Source organism: Thunnus thynnus, chromosome 8 (genome assembly GCF_963924715.1).
Source record: "Thunnus thynnus chromosome 8, fThuThy2.1, whole genome shotgun sequence".
Lineage (NCBI taxonomy): Eukaryota > Metazoa > Chordata > Actinopteri > Scombriformes > Scombridae > Thunnus > Thunnus thynnus.
Window position 1 is genome coordinate 27,124,762 of NC_089524.1, and position 22,262 is coordinate 27,147,023.

General features: G+C 41.1%; 1 protein-coding gene across 4 annotated transcripts; it reads right to left on the reverse strand.

Annotated features, from left to right (window-relative positions):
* Nucleotides 1–1,611: 1,611 nt before the first annotated feature.
* cpeb2 (cytoplasmic polyadenylation element binding protein 2) lies at nucleotides 1,612–18,817 on the reverse strand. Of its 4 annotated transcripts, XM_067597659.1 has the most exons (11): nucleotides 17,439–18,817; nucleotides 15,647–15,916; nucleotides 12,530–12,620; nucleotides 8,986–9,036; nucleotides 7,892–7,915; nucleotides 6,988–7,161; nucleotides 6,766–6,855; nucleotides 6,423–6,541; nucleotides 6,201–6,315; nucleotides 5,776–5,957; nucleotides 1,612–5,448 (listed from the first exon to the last, which is right to left on the reverse strand). In XM_067597659.1, exons 1-11 carry the CDS (start codon nucleotides 18,360–18,362, stop codon nucleotides 5,221–5,223), a joined length of 2,268 nt encoding a protein of 755 aa, XP_067453760.1. In that variant the 5' UTR covers nucleotides 18,363–18,817; the 3' UTR covers nucleotides 1,612–5,220. The 4 variants fall into 4 exon arrangements, with proteins under 4 accessions (XP_067453760.1, XP_067453763.1, XP_067453762.1 ...); XM_067597662.1 differs by lacking the exon at nucleotides 8,986–9,036; XM_067597661.1 differs by lacking the exon at nucleotides 7,892–7,915.
* Nucleotides 18,818–22,262: the final 3,445 nt, after the last annotated feature.

Here is a 22,262-nt window from a genome sequence, read left to right on the forward strand (position 1 = left end):
GCACAGTGAAAACACATCCTAATATGTTGTTAATATGTTTTTTAATTCATTCAAGAATCAACTTGGTTTATAAAACCATTTGTTGTTGGTTGTATCTGAGGACATTTGTCATAATTACCATCAGTAAGTGAGGGCTAATAGAGTGACAGCAGCTTGTGTTAATACTCATCTGGCAAAAAGTGACTCATGACTCAAACATGAACATATCCTCTGTGTTACGCTACAAGAATAGAAATGTAATTGATAACTTTTCCAGACACATTAAACAGTGGGCTGCTTCACTGCTTCAAAGTGCTGTTACTGACATAAATATTTTTGTTGGAGGGCCAGATTTGGCCCACGTGCCACTATTTGCCTTCCACTGATTTAACACATTTGTTAAACTTTGTATGTTTGAATTTTTCTTTACAGAACACAATCATAGGTAAATTGTATAACAGATGCGCATAAAAAAATAGATACAGATTCTCATATAAACATTGTGTCATGAGAAATTAAATAATTATTGCAGCCTCAGTAGTGCGGGGAATCAGCTGTGTAAATATTGAGTTTTTATATTTTACTTTTTTTTGACATGTGTTCACAACATATCTGTCACAACTGATATGAAACACTGGATTTCAGTGGCCTTAAGTTATTATGTTTAAGCGTTTTAATCTGTTTTAATCTGTTTTCTGATGTGAGGATCCGATAGGTTATATGAAGCTTCTTCACACTGAGGTGAAACCATATTGCATAATTCATTTGAAGTGTCGTTGCTCAGCAAACTCATGATAAACAGTGTTGAAACTGAAAGTGTCTGAAATTAAATTTCTGGGACTGATTATAGATAATAAATTATGCTGGAAGCCACATATAAATTATATCAAAGCAGAAATTTCAAAGTCAATTGTAATTCTGTATAAAATTAAAGATTTTCTAAAACAGGCTTCATTATACACCTTGTACTGTTATCTTATAGTTCCTTTTTCCAATTACTGTGTGGAGGTGTTGGGAAAATACACATAAAACAAATGCAAATCTTCAAACTTCAAAAGAGAAACACAAGAATTGTAAACAAAACTACATATAAAGGACCATCTTACTCACTGTTAATTAAATTAAAGGCTGTAAAATTTAAAGATTTGGTTGACTTTAAAATGGTTCAAATTATGTATTGAGCTAAAAATAAATTATTACGTGAAAGTAACTAAAGATTGTTTAAAATGAAAGAAAATCAATATGATTTGAAAGGAATTTGTATCATTGTATTTCAGTCAAAAGTGTGAATTTATGGAACAGCTGTAGGGAGGAATTGAAAACATGTAGAACATTTAGTAAGTTTTAAAATTTACTGAACAAATATAAAAATGTATAATAAGAAAGAACAAGCAAAATAAGCTGTAGCCTCAGCCTACACCTGCTCAGATGTTGTGTTACTGTGTTGTTTCCAACTGTGGTATTTGAGTATTTGGGTATATAAATGCGTGCATGTGCATGTATGTATGTGTATATATGTCTATATATTTATGACATAATTGTCTCTGATTCCAGACTGAAATAAATTTAATTTGAGGAAAAGGATGCTGTGGTCTGATGCAGAGGGAGAGAAAACATGGAGCAGCAGCCATGTTGTGTCCAAACAGAATGGGTCTTTATTCAGGAAGTGAAAGAAAAAAAAAGATTGTAATCAACACCCCATTTAAATACAAAACCAACAAAAATAAAAATAAACATGATATTCATTTTGCATATCAAAGAACCATTCAGTAATAATTACAATCCAAACACCTCATAAACCACTTTTGTGTGAATGTATACACAAACTCTGATTTAGAAATTAGTCACTTTAACAGTAAAATTACAAATATTTAGCTTTAAAATAATTAAACTCAAAATAATATCTTAGCAATTAGCATCTTAAAATTATATATAGTGTATTTCCACATAAAAATACAAAATAATACCAATGACATATAATATGAAAAATTATTCCAAGAATCCTGCTACTATTAAACGAAATAAAAACGCGGGATAAAACAAGATGAAATGAAATAGAAATATGCATGAAAAAGTCTCTCCTTTTGTTAGCAAAACACTATCCAAAATAACTACAATCATTTACATCAGTACAAAGATATCTGGATTTAAAAATAGTTGCAATGAAAAAACGGGGTTTCTTTTCTGACAGTAAAAAATGACACTGTGGATCAGAAATCTGCAAAATATGCAATGAAAAAAATAAATCTGCATTAAAAAGGTTTACACTGTAATTCTTACTTTTATACAAACATTAGAAACAGTATTGCACATCACAACACAGATTCGAGGTTAGTCAGCCTTTCAAAATGTGTTATATTCAAGTTTCAGAGCATCTACGAGGACAGGCAGCTGCGGCCTCGATGCGACAGGGGAGAATCTCAAGTGTCTTCCAAGAATATAGTAAAACCTTCATGATTCCTTCCTTCAAGTGAAATGTGTATGAAAATAAGAATCAATTCAACTGTATATCAAAAACCTTTGATGTGTTTACTAATGACATGATTCTTTGTCTTTGAACAGAACTTTTGGACATAATTAGCACTGGAGGGGGGGGGGGGTGGGGGGGGGAAATAAATTGTATAATAATCGCATTTAAATAGAAAAATACAATCAAAATCAAATAGTTTTTTTTTTTGTCTACAAAAATAGTGAAATAAATATGATTTTTACAAAAACAAAGACACATACAGAACAAAGTAACAGTGTTCAACATAGAAAATAGAACCTCACAAAAACAGCACGAGTCAAGTGTTACAGGTGACGATATTCAAACATGTTCACATCGGACACCATGAGAACTAAAGCCACGGGGACGATGGGAGCCACCACGTCGTTTCTTTACCTTCCATCGCGTTACACCCTTCTGACTCCCGGTGAGGGTTAGGGTTAGCAACGTCCACACTACATTAGAATATATTAGAAAATATTGGATTCCTGCTCTACAGAACATAGATAACTTAAGACCACTGCTTCACGCTACATCTTAAATAAGTAATCATGAAAAAATAAAATTTAATAAATCATCTGTAGAATTATAAATAGGTGGAGGTTTTCAGGGAGTCCACATCTGCACTGAAATCACTTACAGTAAGGGGGAAGGGGGGGGTGAATTAGAAATAAAATGAGTGAGGGGGGATATAGAAAAGTAGTGCATAATATATATTATAAAAAACATTAGGGATACTGAAGGGCCGGTGACATAAACAAATTAAATTATATGAATAAGTAAATCAACTTAGAGTCTCAGTTCCATTAAGGTTTTGTAACAGTACACACTTGACGCCTGAACACCGATACCAAGGAGCACACACACACACACACACACACACACACACACCGGAGTATGGAACACGAAACCACGATGACACGAGAGCGACACACTCGTACAGTACCAAACGGACAGCTGGGCCGCCGTCCTTCTGCTCACAGAAAGATTGTCCCTAAAGTGTTTTCAAAGGGTCGAAATCAAACAGACGAACGATACAAAGAGAGGAGAGTTTCATCTTTAGCGCGCCAAAAGACCGTCATCCTATTAAAAACTTGCTGGGGAGATGTGTTACTTTATCTTCCAGTAACTGTGCCAGGAGCTGTGAAAGCGTGTTCTAATGATGCTTATTAACATGGCCTTCAGTCTCGGACACTCCACGCTGCACACACGCACACACACACACGCACACACACACACACACACACACACACACACACACACACACTCCTCCCAGCTAAGTCTCCCACAGCTTATCCAGTCTTTTGTTTGCGTTTGGTTTGCCAGGATGATGCTATATCAGATTAACCTTTGGAACCATACAAAGAACGGGATAGGAAGGGTGAAGGCAGAGTAATGAGGTTTAATTCTCCTCTACATAATGTGTTGGTAACTAAACTAGAGCCTCAGTCTACACTAACAAGGAGTCACACAGCATAGGGACGACACAAACACAAACCACTGAACACCACTCTGCTTCTCGACAGGATTATTATTATTTTCTTTTTTTTTTCGCCACCATGTCACAAAACGATGGCGTCCACTAAATCTACAGTAGAACCAATATCACTTTTTGTATCGTTAAGTATGTAAACGGATCAAACAACAGATAAACATCAATGCATGCAAGTTTAAATGTTTTTTTGTTTTTTTTTATAACTTATTTCGCTTTGTCTGATTTTTTTTCCCTCTTAGGCATCTGTAGTATGCAGTATCATGCTACTCACTATAGAATTTTATGATGACTCGTCTTTAATCATGATTTCAGTGGTTTGTTTTTTGCTTTTTTGTTGTTTTTTTTTCCTCACTTCCATCCTGCATGCTATTTGTGTAGCTAAGCCTATTGTCATATCATGCACGTTAACTCTTTCCATGGCAATGGGGGCCATAAGTGTTTGAGTGCGTACTGCATTTCATTTTACATGATTCTGGTTTATAAATGGCATTAAATATAATACCTACACATCTACTCATATATAAGTATATATAGCAGCAAAGCTTCTAAAATAGCTTGTTAAGTATAAATGTTGAATACAGTTAGCAGAAACCAGATTTAGTATTTTGAGGTATCACTCTATGGGTCAGTATGAATGCAGAAATAACCCTATTATCTTTTTTTTTTTTAATAAACTCTCTAACAAGAAGAAAGAGTCCATGGCAACATTAAAAAACAACTGTTTGTTTTGCGGCAGAAATGTGTCAATTGTATGTTTCCTATCATTTTGCTACCTTTGGTTAATGACCTGGGGCAGGCGTCAACATTAGAGAATCAAGATTTTCCCAGAAACAAGTGTGCACTACACGCACTGTGGGGTGGCTAGCAGCAGACAAACAGACAGACGAGCTGCCCCCATGCAAAAACATTCCCATATCTACTTTGAATCTCACATACAAAAATAATAATAATAAAAAAACCTACAAAAATCAATCTCTTTTTAAATCTCCTCTTAGAAAAGATGAAAGTACCACAAAAGAGTTGTAGAGTTGTCAGAGCCTGAGATGTGAGGGGGGTTTTGGTGAAAAACTGAGGCTTGTGGTGTTTGGCTGCTACAAAAGATATATAGATATATATAGTATATACTGTATAGTGTTACGTACTCGAATATACTGATAGCTTAGGAGAGCAGGAGAGGCAGAGCGATGCTCTTTTTCCTGTTAGCCAGCGTTTCATTTCCCTTCCCCCTGACTGTGTCACCATGGCTGCGCTCGCATCTCTAGTTCCAGCGGAAGTGAATCTGGCGCGGGCGGTCGGCGCCCTCTTTGACCAGGGGCTTGTGAAACTCTCGTCCAGCGCGGGAGTGGATGTTGGCCCAGCAGAACTCACAGTAGTACTGCAGACAGGTGACATTAGCGCAGAAAAAGGGAGCAAATTTCCCTCCACAGCGTGCACCCTGACACTCATCACACAGCTGATCATCCAGGACGTAGGGCTTCACCTCCACCTGCATACACACATTTTGGAGAAGACATGAACAGTGCGTAAATACATAAAGTAAAAGAGTAAAATGTGTATTTTCATGAAGGGCCAAGGCTTATAGCAGCAAAAAGGGAAGGAACCTGATTGAATCATCCCTAATATGCTTTTGCTCACCATAGCAACAGACTCCCTCTTGTCTGAGGTGATGCTGACAGCACACATACACACACACACATGTACACACACTTGCACTCACAAACTGTGCGAATGACACACTCTAATGATGGCTGAGTCACATACACTTTATGAACACTAGAGAATTGGGGAATTGTTAATGAAGGGGACGCTGTACCCGCTTGTCAATGTCTCCATGCTGCAGCTGGACAAATCTTGCGCTAATGGCGGCGATGTAACTCTGCTGATTGGAGAAGGCCACTCGCCCCGCCCCCTTGGGGTACTTGAGCTCTGGATCAGTGTCAATTCCTGCGTAGCACACTCCACCATAGAGACGATCCATAATCATGGCCAGCTCAACTAGTTAGAGTGGAAAAGAAAGCAGGGAATCATTGATTTAGATGAGTGAAAGGATAAAGGAAAGGTGTGGGAGGAGGTGAGGAGGTTGGGGGAGAAGCTGTCAGACAGATGCTCATGTCACGCTCATTAAACACACAGCTGATCATTTGTTTCAATATATTACTGTTTGTCAAGGCTGCAGAAGAATGTAAAGCGCTTCCTAAACAGAAAACAGCTATATGACAAAAAAGTGGGTGTAATTACTCGCTCTCAGGGGACGAGGGACACCTCCCACAAAGATGGTCTTGCGGGGATCCAGGGGCTGAGATCCATCCATAACAAAATCACTGTCGCTCAGGTTCCAAGGTCGAATTTGCACCTGGAATCAAAATCATACTCAATGTTAAATCCACTCTGTCATTATTGTGTAAAAAAAAAAATAAAAAAAAAATCAAATTCATTTCCGGTTGATGCTGCTGCACTCACAGGCTTATCCTTGATGGTGGGGCTGGAGACACACAGGTAAAGCTTCCCATCCTCCTCCATGCAGGCTTCAATCAGAGCCTGCACTGAGCTCTCCTCCTGGAACAGCAGGAATGCGTATCCTAGGAGACACACACACACACACGATAAACCTCAGTGAGCGCATTAAACACACAGGAACAAAGACTGGATGACATATGTTCTCATCTTGGTTTATCGGTATTGAAATGACGCCGTATTTATTAGCATCATAGCTTCACACCATCCAAACTCAATGTAAATACTGGTAGGTTTTAGTAGCTATAAATGTATGTTTAATATGGAGGCTGGCTGCTTTTGCCAATACCTTTAGGTGGAAAGTAGGATTTGCTCTCTGCTTTGTGCGGCCAGTCCACCACCAGGTGACCAAAGCGGCGGAAGCTTGAGGTTATTTCATCTGGGGGGAGGGTGAGGGGTAAGTGGATAAAGGAACAATGGATGGGTGCAGAGAGAAAAAGTGGGTCAAAAGAGAAAAACAAATAGTAAGACCAAAGTCCAGAAGTATAGTGTATCATGGTTGTCCTCTCACCTTCATCTATGTCAGGGGGCAAACCTCCTACAAACACCTTACGGGAGAAACGCTCAATGCGTTCCCCGTTTTGGTGGGGGTAACAGTTGGGGGAGCCGAGGACTCCCGGGACACCCTGGTTGCCGTGGCCATCGTCAAGGAGATTGTCATCGATTGGGAAGAGGGAGGAGCGGCCTGGCGGAGGAAAAAACAGAAGGTAAGACCAAAAGCAAATGTCAAACATTCATAATGAAACACTCACAAGCAGAAACACTCACAAACGTGTGTCCACACACAGTCATGTTACCTGCCTCTCCTCCTTTATAGCATTCTATATCTCTACTATCACAAGGTCACATTCAGAGGAGAGGTAGTCTATATAATAATGTGACTGCTTCTATTGTGCCGTTTTACCCCGAGTGGATGTGAGACAAAGCACCAGCTTAAAGCGAGGATTATGTACAATTTAGTTTTTACAGATCTGAGACCGGAACACGCGACCATGTGTGCACCACTCTGAGTATCGTGGCAGATGAAGCGTGTGTGGAAAGGCAGGCTGTGTGGAACAAAGCTGTTAACAACATAGCTGAGCAGAGACATAACTGCTAAACTGGTTCAGGTAAACATGACCAAACCTGAAACCCTTGACATCATGCCTGTCTGGATACTAAAAAAAATTACAATGATGAAGCAGTTTTGTTAGGTTTTTAATTGCCAATGACAATGTTTTGGGAAAAACATAAAAATAAGGATTCTACATCAACATGATCAAAACCTCAGTGTGGTTTTAACTTAAAAACAAGATTTCAAAATTTTCAAATCTGAATCCAGACTTAAGGCCTCAGTTTGGCGTCCATTCTAGTAGTAAAGCATGCCACAAGAGAATAAGCCACAAGAACACAGACGTGTTGTAGGAATTGTTTACCTCGACGTCTCCCATAGCTCCTGGCTGCATGTAGAAAAGTACAGAGTGCAAATTTCAGCTGTGCAGATATTTCTCAAAGAGCATTTGTAACCTCTATAGAGCTAAAGCTGCAGAGTTATCTCATGACCTCTGTATTCAAACAAATATCAGTATCAAATAAAGCTGCCACTCCAAAAATAAACTACATTTACTTTTCCTCCTGAGACCCAGAGCAAGATTTTTAATGTCTTTTTTATGTAATAAACATAATATCAAACAAAAACAGGATTAGTCATTTTCACTGTTATGAAAACTTTTCCTAAGAAACTTCTTCTGAAATCTGATACGAGCCATTTGGAAAACCAGCAAAATAAACTCCACATATATTACATCACTGAAAAGCCTTGGATGACCTCTGTCAGGACCAACAAGGCTCACCTCAGAAACATGTTTATCAAGAGACGAGCTAAAAACAGCCTTTTAGGCCAAAAAAAGACAAAAATGAATTGCTCGGTCTCAGGAGGGAACAGCAAACACCAGAAACAGAAAAAAACAACAACATTACGCTCATGACTTTTTGCAAATGCTGTCTGACCCAGATTTGTGTCCTGATTAAAACTGTTATAAAACAAGATTTTATTTTTGACACCAACAGGCCACGTGTGTGTCCGCGTGTGAAGTAAAAAAGCCTCTGTGGGGCTACAATTATTCTGAGTGGCGCTGAAAATGTACATCTTAATGAGAGGATGTGACAAAGTATTGTTTGTGGTGCGTTTAAAGCCCTGATGTGACAAAGCAAACGCTCCTCGACATGTGAACACCTTCACAAAACATTAGTACGGTTGGGTTTGAGTTACACAAATTTAGTGTAAACTCATGAAAGTCGTCAGTGGTAATTGGGAGCTTTGGGATACTTTATGCAAATATACTGTATGGATTTGTTACAAAAATAGAAAACATGACAAATATTCTCATATCTACACCAGATCTATCCCCTAATGTGATGCTATTGTACTGCTGAGTCTGGTGAGTGTGTCTAATGAGACTAAAGAGTAACAGTGGAAGCATCATGAGAGCTGCAGACACAGAGGGAGATGGTGCTAAAAGATAATTACCATTGAGCATGAGTAGGCCGTCAGCCCCGGGGTTAGGGCATCCCACACGGCCTGACATGAGAAACAGACACACACATGTCAGCACACACGCACACACACACACACACACACACACAAATAGGGATGAGACAGAGCAGATGGAGAGGACAGGGTGAGGCTAATGTGTGTACATGGGAGCAAACACACATACACACACACACTCACAACTAAAGCGCCTGATTGTGAATGTGTCACACAGCCCTGTCACATGTCACATGAGAAGAATGAGACACATGAGACGCTGGTAAAACCGTTAGATGGGAGTCTTTAGATTTCCTGTTTAGCAGAGAGAAAGGAACTCTGAAAGGCTGTAATGGTGGCATTCAGATTTATGTCATTTTTAAACAAACCAGTTTTTTTTTCCATTTAGATATAAATATTAAAGCCCCTACGTGTCTTCTTTTAAATTATTCTGATTTGATACTAGTGCTGGCTGGCACTAAAGCAAGAAATTTTCAAAGTCTAGATGATGACTTTAAATGTTAAACAGCATCCTGTCCCAAAGATGATACACAAATACATTAAAAATGTCAACACGTCCTCATACCAAAACAACAGAATAGGTCTATTTCCAATGACTCTGAGTGTTTTCAGCGCCCTCTATAGGATGGATGGGGACCAGACTGCAAGGGTTGAATGTACCTGCACTCCAGAACGACCCATAGCAGCGTAATACACCGCTTTCTAAAGCCGTTACAAATTACGGTTAGAAAACAATGATGTTTTATGGTGTGACAATGCTGTGGTTAAGGTCTGGTTAGGTTTAGGGAAAGATCATGTTCTAGATTAAAATGATCCTTTGAAATGTGGTTTATACTTCCTTAAAGCCCCGCTCTAGCCAGCGTTACTTCCTGTTTAACGGTTAACGTTCTTTCTCAAACAGAGAACAGGGGTATGGTTGATAGTTGGACATAATACATTACCATGGCAACCAGATTGCCATTCTAGTGCACTGTTGATGTGTCGGAATGGTAGTGATATTTTAGCCTAACATGTCCACTTACTACAGCATTAGCTACGTAGACTAGGTTACATGTCAGTAACAGAGATATGAGGAACCCATGGGTGAAATCAGACGATGGCTTCTTTATTGATGGATCATCTATCTCATACAATATATTGCTGAATTTTTTAGTAAATGTCCTTTAAATGTTCCTCCTCAGTGGCTAGGTCCGGTTCTATGACGATGCAAAAGCATACGTTGCACCATCAGTTTAATATTTTGCACCCTCAGTTGAAATTTGAATAATAAATGCCAGGTGCAGCGTGGTAGGTTTTAGGTGCACGGACTGTGTGGGCCATGCACACCTACTATTTTGGTTCACGTATGTGCAGCAGTGCAACGTGCAAAAGGGCTGAGTGAAGGTGAATAAAGATCAGCGGGTGTGGTGATATAAATAAATGAATACTCTCTCAGCCAGTCACATCACTGCTTTCATAGCTCTGAGACAGTTGTGTCAATCACAGTTAGACGTGATAACGACAGCTAAACGGACAACGAATGGAAAGCTTTTCTTCAGGAATCATGTCTGGATGGTTCAGAGCGTTACGACATGAACACACATCACCACAAACAGATACTGTAAGAATCACCTACATTCATTTATTGATCAATGCAGAATGACTCACTGACTTTCCTGCTTTAACCACATTAAACCTTATTTTCTGTGCCAATTTTGGTTGAGTGTTTAACTGATATATATTATTTATATTTTAAGCATCAATCCGTTGTTGCAGCACGTCTGCAGCAAGTATTTAGTTTGAAACACAGGTGCCTGATACTGTATCAGTAGCCTACGTATGTGATGCTCACAAAAACAAAAGGGTTTTATTAGGATGACGTATGACTGCAGTGTTCTACTACTGTCATACGTCATCGTTCTGTTTTAACAACCGCTTACATTTTTTAACTTTGAGTGCAAAATTAAGTCACTTGTCAAAAAATATTTGGCGAACAGTGTAGTTTATCAACGTTGTCAGGAAATGACTTTGAAAAATATGAAATATCTTAAAAATGCCAAAATACACTGGAGGGGGGGGCTTTAAAGTTATGCAACCTTCGTTGTCACGGCAACAGTAAACACCACAACGTTACGTTTTTTTTTTAAAATGTCGCGACTCACGGTTGGAAACAGGAAGCGAACACTGGTCTCCTGCAGCAAAGTCCACTTTTTGCCATCTAACTATCTATCTATCCGTCCACCCGAACCTGCCTCCTACTAAAAAAGGCAAAGTCCTCGTATACTGACATCATCTGAACTGCATCACTTCCCCTGGTCAGAATTACTACAGCTGCTAGATGGCATGAATGTAACTATAGGTAGTTTTTGTCAGCCTGAATTTTAGACCTACACTGTCGGGGGGGTTTCTTTAGTCTTCTAGGACAGTAAACTGAACATCTTTGGGTTGTGGACTATTTGTCAGGACAAAACAAGATATTTTAGGTTGCATCTTGGAAAACAGTAATCGACATTTTTCACTATTTTCTGACATATCATACACCAAACAACTAATCCAGTAATTGAGAAAACCTGCAGATTAATGTATAATAAAAATAATCATTAGTTACAACACTTCCATGTCGGTTTAGGCGTCCTGTATTTTGGAGCTGTTAGCCAGAAAACACTGTTGTGTTAGCCATGGCAATGCTATAAATGGCAGAGCCCTCCTTACAAGCCCTCCTCTCCTCTCTTGGCTGTCATACACAGTGTGTTAAAGTGCGATCACATCTAAAATTAGTCTAGATCCCCCTCTCTCTGCTGTGCACACTGGCCCATGTCCTCTCCATCTGCTCCTGCAGCAAACACAACAATCTCGCTCACGCACAGGAGAGCACAGGTTGAGTCCTGGTTTTAATTGAGACTGCAAATAACTAAATTGATGTTCTACATATACGCAAACACATCACGATTGTATGGATATTTTGGTTTTCTGGGTCATATTTTAAAGTGAAAGTGTAGCTGGCCTGTGAGGCTGTAAATGAGCTACAAGCAGTCGTCTGGAACTGTGCAGTTATTTGACACTGCTCCTCTGATGTCCAGCAGCTGAGCCCAGGAGGCCGGGACAGTGTCACACTACATTCTCTGCTGGCTACTGCCAAGCCGCAAGAAATAATTCAAAAGAAAACCAGGGCAATTTTACATCTTTCAATTCAAAAAACCTCAGAGTCATGTGCACACACACACACACACATCTGTAACTAATTAGAGATATTTACAGCACAGAAAAGTCTCCTCTCTCTTCACACCGTACTCTGCTGTGTGCTGCCCAGGTTAAGTAGCAACAGGATCAGAGCTGGAAGGTCATGTAAATGTGCAGCTGGTGGCAGAAGTATTAAGCTCTCAGCGGGGAGAAAATAAGCCGGCGTGTGGAAAAACAACACAGCTCTGAGAGCAAACGGGCCTGTCATTTCCCTGCGCTGTGTCACTCAGCACGATGTAAGGCCTCCTGTCTGAAAACGATCAACTCTCCCCAAATATAGATAGAAAGGTAAAAGAAGTCTTACCTTTCATCGGATCCTGCTCGGCTCGCATGATGTCAATCAGAGAGCTCTCCAGGGAGTGCATGTTCAGACTCTCGTACATCCTGGAGCGGTCCTGGAAAAAACAAACACAAAAAAAAAAAATACACAGGTGTGAGTCAGAACTGACAAAACAAACACACATCATGATGTGCGGTTAATTCCTCACGTTTCTAACACACTTTCATGATTTGGCTTATGAATAATAAAGCCTCTGAAGCGCAGGAATTTGGCTTAACATGTAAGAGATTTAGGAGTGTGAGTAGTTCACGCTTGGATTAACATTCTTTCCGTATTTATTCACTTTAGGAGTCTGAAGGTATGTTTGTGAGCGGCCTATAAGACGGATCCCACAGGATCTCTGGACCTGTTCCCAGATAGACAGAGAGAATGGAAACCAAAACCAGGAGTGGCATTTAGCCGGAGAGCTGAGATGGAGGTTATGAGCTCATCAACAGTCCAGTGAGATAGTTCTCCTTAATGACCGACCAAGACACACTCGTATGGTAATAACCTGGTGACCTACCTTACCACACCCAATATAATGGCAGGTTCAAGATCAGTTCTTCATACTTTTGAAAGTGAAGGAAGTTGCTAAATATGTTTTTCCTTTGCTTTCCCATGTGTTAATTTAGTGTGGAGACGTAATGCAGAGAAAGGAGAATGAAGAGATGCCTGACACAACATAGAATTATAGCAAAAATGTTCCTTTGATGGAGAGTTTGCTTGTCAAGGACAATAATCCAGTAAATCAAAAAAGATGAACGTTTTATTATGAGCATGACGTCTACAGATCTTTATATCCACTGCTAACCAGCGTCAGCACCAATCTGCAATCTTTCAAGGGTCTGTTCACACAAAAACCACCCATATATATATTTACCTCTAGTGGTTATTTAGCCATGCAGATAATTACATTGTTTAATTTGTCCTGGTTCGGAGATATCTGTCTTTGTGATTTCTGACACCAGACTGATAAAATTGAGGTGAATTTTGTTCATGGTGCTCACAAAATTTGAAAAATTACATTTAAAAAATTCAACAGCAACGTCTTCTTCCACAGACAGAGAGAGAGAGAGAGAGAGAGAGCCTGTCACTGTAGGTGAACTGTGGGATTATTTCTTCGCTGGAAAGTACTTCCAGTGAAAACTGTGCACAGTGAAAAGAACTGTGGATTATCCAGAGTAATGGCAACACTATTTGTGGAGAGATACACTGCTGTTGATTTTTAAATATGTAATGTTTAAATGCTGTAAGTGCCTCCATTGTAATGAGGTAGCAGCAGAAATCTCAAAGGCAAAAAACATACAACCTAAGCTAGACACATTGCTAGATGGCACTAGAGATAAATTCATGTTTTTTGCTGTAATTTGAGTGAACTGACCCTTTAAACCAAAAGCGCTGAGATTTCCAGCAGTCTATAAGTCTATAAATAATTTTCATGATGGCAGGAGCACACAGGAACTAAACATGACTGTGGGACTCCTTGTGTCAGGTGGATATTGTCTTTTACTTTAACAATACAGTGTTTTAGGGTGATAGTGTGCATCAACTGGACAATTCAAAGAAATATCAAGTAACCGGCTTTAATACAGGCATTGTACTCTCACTGAAAGTAGAAGTGACGCTCTTCTATCTTCCTCTGTTTACCTCAGCAGAGACGTGTCACTGACTGCCAAACATTAAACAGAAAGGAAGGAAGGAAAAGACTTGGAATCTGAAAAATTCTGGGTCCCACACTGTTTATGGAAATTAACAATCCATGGAGTCGGGCCTGTTTCCTGGAATAGGAAGCGCTGTTCTTCTTGGCACTGATATCACTAATAATTTGAGCTCATAGCAACAGTAATTCCATTTGGTGACACCATTATTTTAGTTGAGTCACAGTGATTAATATCATTCCTATTGGGAGTCATTACACTTAGAATTAAATACAAGTTGGGAATATGACTTCATACATAGTACATTAATATATCAACCACTTTGTGGTTTCATTTTTACACATACAGCCTGTTACTGAACAAAGATCTCACTTTACTTGAACTACCAAAAAGTAAAAGTAATATTTGATTCATATATATTTTATAATATAACTCTTCAATCCAGTGGATGATAATAAAACTAATAAATACAGTTCCTTGCTCATATCATCATTATAATTACTACTAGTTTCTATTGATATACAGTATAATGTTGATAAGTCTTGATTTTGTGACTGATTTGAAACTTCTGAAACTAATACTGACTCATCACTCAAACCACAATTAGTTAGCAAATGTACAAACATCAAATAAATCACAAAGAGACAAAAGGTGGATGTTCACCATGGTTCAAAATCATACATCATTTAAATCCCAGAAAAAAAAAATCATGAATCTAATTTTGAGAGGTAATGTGGATTTTGCCATTGGCAGTAAGAAATGATAAAAACATGATCAAATGGTGACCATCTAGACCCCGGAGGAGAGTAAGAGGTGCTCATTATAGTTACATTATCAGGAATACAAGCCATTTGATGACTAGTGATAAACCTCTCTGACAGACCTGTTTGCCTCTGGCATTTGTACGAGATACAAAACAACTCAGTACAAATATCATAGAATGAGATTAACTTCTGGTTCCCTTTCATGTGGCAATTGAAATTCTCTCCATTTCACCTACAAGATGTTACTTTCCTGAAAATGAATTCAGCCCAGCCCCTACTTTGTTACACCTTTGGTAAAACTTGCAAAGCAAATCAGTTAAAACTCCTCCCATCTCATTGAAATGCTAACCAGGCTCTTTTATGGTCATTTACATTTTCTCACTGCTATGTATGTCTAAAGAATCCTCTGCTTTCAGTTTCTCTTACCTCATTCATGTCTCCAGTGATAAAAACAAGATTTTTTCCCTTTTAGTTTCTGATGGATCTCAATTGAAACTCTCTGTCACACACACACACACACACACACACACACATCCATTATTCCTTTTATCCAATCTCTAAATCTAATGCATCTGTTACTGGTTCTTTCCCTCTATGAAAGCCAATAATCCTCACATTGTGATACAAAAACAAAACCAAACACACCAGCCAATGTGGGAACAACCCAAAACACATACCTGCAGGGGCAACAAGGTGTTGCTGTTGCTGTCTGTGCGAAACATGTTCTCCTCTATCCAGGACTTAGGCCCCAGTGATCCACCGGAGCGTGGGAACTTGGGAGGGGCGATGACGTTGCTCGAGAAGGGCTTCTTCAGGGGTGAGACGTGACTGACCGAGCCAGGTACGCCCAAGCCACTCCCTCTGCGGTGGTCCCGGCCCCAGGACATCCCCCCGGACCCCCAGCCGTTCCCCTGATGACTGCCCCAGGGAGACGGCTTCACCATGGGCTGCATGCACACACATCAAGGAGAGAGCACAGAAGACAGTTTAGAAAGAGCAAACACATCTTCTTGTACATTTTTAATATCTGCACAATATTTCCATCCCATCCTGTCTTTCCATCCTCCCTTTTCTCCCTGTCAGCCACAGCCCAGCTTGATCTGCTCCTGTAACGGGTGGGTAGATAAGAAGATTTAGAGCTTTAAGACTAATACTAAGTATCCCGTGCACGGCGACACCACCAGTATAAGTTACACACACACACACTCTCCCTCTACCTGGACCTTGTGTCCATTCCTAAGCATATCATACATCGAATCGCATCATGCTTAATCTTGCGTGCTTTCACGTGAAAATCTCGCACGGAGCACAATCGTCATTCTGTTTTCTTGCACACTCAATGCATAACAACAAGCAAACAGCACTGTGGAATCTCAGATAGTAGTGTGCTTTAAGAATAAACTTAATTGTATAAAAACGACAGGACAATAGAGAAAATGGGTTTGTGTAGAAGCCTAACAAAAACTTGCAATATGCTACAAGTAGCTGCTTTATTCTTGCACGAATTAGCTGTTGAAAAATAAAAAAATAATAAAATAATGAGGATTACATTTGCTGCAGTTTTCCTCCTTGTCATGTAATGATTATAACCTCTATGGGACTTTTGGATATGCGCATGATGGTGACACCCAAAGTCGGTTGGTTGTAACAAAAGCAAAAGGTGAAAGGTCAGTGACACGGCAACATCACAGAAGCCCTTTAAATACACACACACACACACACACACACACACACACACACACACACACGTACATACACACACAAGGTGCAAGTCACATGAGAAACCTGAAGCCGGAGTCTACTAACACAAGACTAGTACATAATCTGAACCCTCTAGTAAGCCTGTGCTATTGCTGGTGTGTCCTCAGGGCCCACTAACTGTTTGTGCACACACACACACACACACACACAACCACCATCACTAAGATACTAGATGTCTTCATTCCCCCCCAAATAAGCATCCATTTAGGACACCAAACCCTGCGAGCCTTTGTGTTCCCACTGAGTGAACCACAAGACAGGGATGGTTCAGTACCATGTGACCGCATCCCACTGCCAGCTTCCAGGAGAGAACAACAGCTAGATTCAGTGATGCCACCTTGTTCCCCTCTCTGTTCACCCCCTCCCTTCCTCTGCCTCATGAGTAGTGACTTCAGCCCTTACAGATGACATGACAAATGCATTATTTAGGGAAAAAAAAGACTATTTATGCTTTTGAGTCTATAGCTACAGATTGTACACACACATACAAAGAGAGAAGTGTTAGGACTATGCTTTATCTTTGCAGTGTCACAAGATGCTCCCTGTCCTAAGAACATCATAGTGGTGGCCTTGACAGCTACAAAGAATGGAGTCATGGTGGGCCTGAGGCGTATGTTTGTTCATTATAGAACAGGGGGGGTTACAGGACAATGTGAACCGGCTGCCATCCTGTGTCACCTGCATGTGATCTAGACTCTAACAGCTCACCTGGTGTTGGTTATAGTTGTTCCTCTGCTGCAGGAAGGCGCCCTGCTGGGGATGCATCTGGGGACTGACCGGAGACCTGCGACTCTGCGGCTGCTGAGGGACGTTTATCTGGGGCGAGAAAGGACCGCTGAAGCCCTGCACATTAATCCCGGCGCACGGATTAGCTGACACCGGCGAAAAACTCTGGAAGAAGGCCGGGTTGATGGAGGAGGGGATACCTGGGTAGAAGCTGTTGTCTGAGTCTGTGCTGGGCATCTGATTAATGGCGTTCGCGTGGATGGGGTTGATGGAGTTGGGTGTGGGAGGGGGCGATGAGCTGGTCTGGACGGACCAAGGGGTGCCGAACCCGGGGAGGGAAGGTGAAGACGAGCCCCCGCTGGCGCTCTGCATCTCCTGGGTGGGGAGATTCGGGAAAGCGGCACCGAGACCTCCGGACAACATGTTGCCGGTGCTGCTGCTGCCATTGCCGTTATTTATATGGTGGGCGATAGGGGAGTCCATTTGGATCTTGTTTGGAGTTACGGAAGTGGGCGATGGCGACGCAGCATCGGCTTCAGCCTCTTCCGCTGGAGAGCCGCAGGGGTCAGCAGCGCTGTGGCCCGGCTTGGAGAAGGGCTGCCTCTGCGGCAGGTGACTGAAATGTCCCTGGGGTGGGGGCGACTCTGCGGGGCTAAACTCGGTGTGCTGACTTAACTGCTGATGTATTTTTCGGCTGTGCTGAAGGTCACAGATAGACTGCGTCGGGCAAAAATGACCTCGATCGAAATCGGGAAAACCTGTCTTGTTGTAATCCGGTGTGAATGAGCTCCTGTCGTGGTTGTCGGTTTGCTTCCCGGATTTGCTGACCGTGCTGCTGTTGCTGTCCTTTTCGTCGGTTGACGGGGGTGATTGCGTGGTTGTCACCCCCACAGGCTCATCCTGCATGTTTTGCTGATGCGCACAGCGGAGACGCGGCGACGCTGCTGAAGGGCGAACCGGGGCGCAACTGGCCGCAAAGAAACCGGCAGGACAAGGCGTAGGATCCGTCAGCCGGCGGAAAGATACCGAATTCGGCTGTTAAATGAAAGAGATATAAGCGTTTGAAAATATATTTCAAGCAGCGTCTCTAAATGAGGTCTCTTTAATAGTAAAATGTCTGTGAATAGGCTACAGGCAGAGGCAGGAGGAGGGGGTCTGGCCTATGCAAATAGTCGGCTCGTTCTAGTCGTAATCTCTGTTTTACTCGGTGATTTTATCATCTATCTAAAGACCGAGCTATTTCGGCCTTGTAGTAGGCTAGGCTAGCCTGTGTGGTCCATTCCTGTCCGACCGTGCTACCCCCTCCTCTGGTTACCGGCTGTGCTGCTGCGGCAGAGGATTAAAGATCCCCGACTGAATCTACGTCACGACCGCATCACGCCTCGGTGCGCCCGCCTCGAGCCTCGAGCCCGAGCTGCAAAGAGGACCGCATTGTTTACGTCATTTTTTCATTATTCATAAAGTGCAGTAGGCCTACACCCTCACTAAGCACCGGAAACAATCCTACAGGACTTACACTTTCGGCCTAACTCGTACAAAAAGTCACATTAGTCTTCCTGTAGGGATTTGTAATGAGTTTGTAATGATGAGCCTATCATACGCGGAGAACTAGGCTATAATAGTTTTGTCATATTCCTATTGTATGATGATACAATATGAATGTGACAAAACTATTATATTATTATATATTGATATAAAGTTAAGTATTTCCTATTATTTTTGAATCTGACGTCGCATATCCACGTCTAATTCTAATACAGGAGATATTCTTTGATTTGAATCAATCTCGAGTAGAAACTATAGATATAACTCACAGTCATGTTACATTATCAGGATAATCTGCATTCAGGGCTCTGCATTGTGAATGTCTCTTCAAAAGGTTTTCATAAAAGCTTAAACATTACCAGATCATAGTGTGGCACAGTTAGCTTCGGCTTGTGCCGATCAGTATTCAGTCCACAACCATTGTGCGTGCGTCAGCGTCACTTTACGCACGGACGCCAAAAGCTAAATATAGTTTTCTATGTGAATGCATGTCAAGGGAGATGAATCTTCATCCCCTGTTCTGAACTCGGAGCTGACAAGCAGCCCTACCATATGATCTGCCTCCTAAATGGCCACCACCAGCACTATGGCTACTGGCAAATAATATTTCAGTGTGGATGGGAAACAGTGTGTGCATGTATGTGAGTCATGAGAATGTCACCATCTGACTGTGTTCATTTGTGTTTGTGTTTGACTTAAGAATAAAACAACAGAAGGCTGCAGGGTAATTTTTTCCCCTATCACATGAAAAGTAAATGTCTGTTATTCACTTTAAGATACAAAACAAGTATCAGCTGGGAATTGTGGAGATGCAAAAGAGTAACACTTCAATTTCAGTTTCTTGTTCTTTTTACAGAAAGGCCTATTTAAAGCTGCAGTCACAGACTTTATTGTGTTAGTCCAGCGCCTTTGGTGTGAACACAAGGGCTTATTTGTTTTATAACACAAACAGACAAAGGTCATTTCTCTTTCTCAAGATTTTTGCTGAATAAATCATCAAAGTCTGTGTGTGAATATGGGTTCTAATGAGGAAGACAGATACCAAAGTAGCAAAGCAATGTGCATGATCAACCTACCATCTGGTCCCTGCTAATGATGATGGCTTATCTCAGCACAAACTACACACAGCTTTCCGCCCTGCATTGTCTCCTATACAATGCTTTTAAAACCAAAAGCACCTGATTACAAAAGCCTTTGGCAATTTCATAACCTGACCCAAATCTCAGAGAATATTTTTAGACTAAATGTTATAAAGTTTGTTGTTATGACTCCTGGGAGTCTGCCAAATGTTTACACAGGAGGGATTTTCTTTTGGATCACATACAGTATCATTACCATTGTTACATTGTTATTCTTTGGTGTTATAACTCATTTCCTGTAATGTTTGGTGTTTAAAAGTTGTGGTGACTTTACATTCCCACAGTTGTAGTACAACATGAAACAAAGAGTTGCAGAATTTTCCTCCAATCACTGATGATTTGATTTTCCTTTCTCCTTCTTTCCATCTCTTCGTGCACCTTGAGCTGTTTTAGGAAGTAAGAAGACTCCCCCCAGAAATTCCCCATCATAAGGTCCCAGATGGGACAGTTCCACCAGCGAGGGGGCAGGTGTGGTTGGTGCTGAGCACCAATGATTAGCCTGGCCCAGTAAGTGCTGGAGGGAGTTAAATGGGGCAGGCTGCCAGCTGCTGGTGTCTGATGATGATGGGCTGGGGGAGGGGGGTCAGCCGGGGTGGGTGGGGTGTAGGCGGGGGTGGTGTTAAGGGGAGAGATTCCCAGCTGCCTTGCCGCATACAGAAAGTGTCACATCAATCCAACCTGAGCATAGTTCTGCATATTTGCATTCACCTATTGGATATTGAACACACATATCAATATGTGCATGCTCATATTGTCTGATCACATGCGTGATGCTGCATCATATTAAGTTGACATAAAACAGGAACACCCTTCTTACAGGTTATGTTGCTACTGTTGGTTATTTGGAAGCACCTGGCCCACTAAGCAATATCAAATTTCACTGTTTGTAAAGCTAGCTCTATTTAGGTCCCTGTCAGGGTGGATGGCTGTCACACTGCAGCTGCAGTCGTCATAGCAACAGGTAATCTGCATTTCCTTTTGTGTGCTTGATTACTCTATTTGACTCAAGGCTCAGTCTATGTCTCACTATGTATGTTTGAAGGGTTGGACAGAGGGCATTGATCAGCTCATCCTGTTTGACAGACCTATCCAGACCTATCCATCAGCGGTGATGACTCTATTCTGGGATTGATGGGGTGTGTTCCATCTCTTATAATCCTATCTCAGCATGCAGGACGCATACTTCCTGTGTGCCACTCACCGCTGGGGTCGCATTTCAAAGTTCATCGGGCAGAGGTGCCATCGTCCCCCTTTCTCAGTGGGAATGATGAGATTCAAACTGTGATGATAAAATCAGACTTGTACATACTATATCATTAGGTTCACCCAAATGACAAAAAACCTCTTATTTTTCATACTGATAGTTTAGTTTGATTTTTGCAGGTTTTGAGAACTCTGACTCTGAATTTTCAGTCTCCAGTCTAATGCAATGGAGGTGAATTTGGTTGCCTATGGGATTGAAAACTGACCCAAAAAAGCACCTCTTTCAAGAAATCAGTGCCTTAATAACTCTGCATCCACAGACCTCACTCTGAACAAATTTCTTTGGAATGACTTTCTACAATAGCAATAGTCTTGTTTACAGTGGGTTGTTGATTACCATTCATAATGGGGATACTGACTCTGCATCACTGAATTTTTAAGTGTACTTTTAAACGTATCTTTGTCTCCAAAATCTGGCAAATACAGCCAAAACTATCTGCACGACTAGATACCACACAAGAAAAAATATGTTTTTTTGGATGGGGCAGCCCTTTAACTTTCAACTTTTCCCAATTTAGCAAGGCTTTTAGACATGATATCACCAGTAGTTCTACCTGAGGTTATAATTTTGCATCGCAGTCTGCAGTTTTTGATGCCAGCTGATGGGGAGGGTTTTTGTTCGAATTTGCACCCAGCATGGCCTCTAGGACGGAGGTGTCTTTGTTGCAGTAAATTGTCCCTTTGTTGTGTCTCTCTGGGCACTGAATAGCTCTTTGTGTTGCTGACTGATAAAGCCTCTGCAAACAGTCATGTCACTCACACACATGCGCACACACAAACACACAGACACACAGCCAGAGGTGTCAGTAACGATGTTACACTCCCATTAGATCACAATCTTACAAACAGAGTGACATAC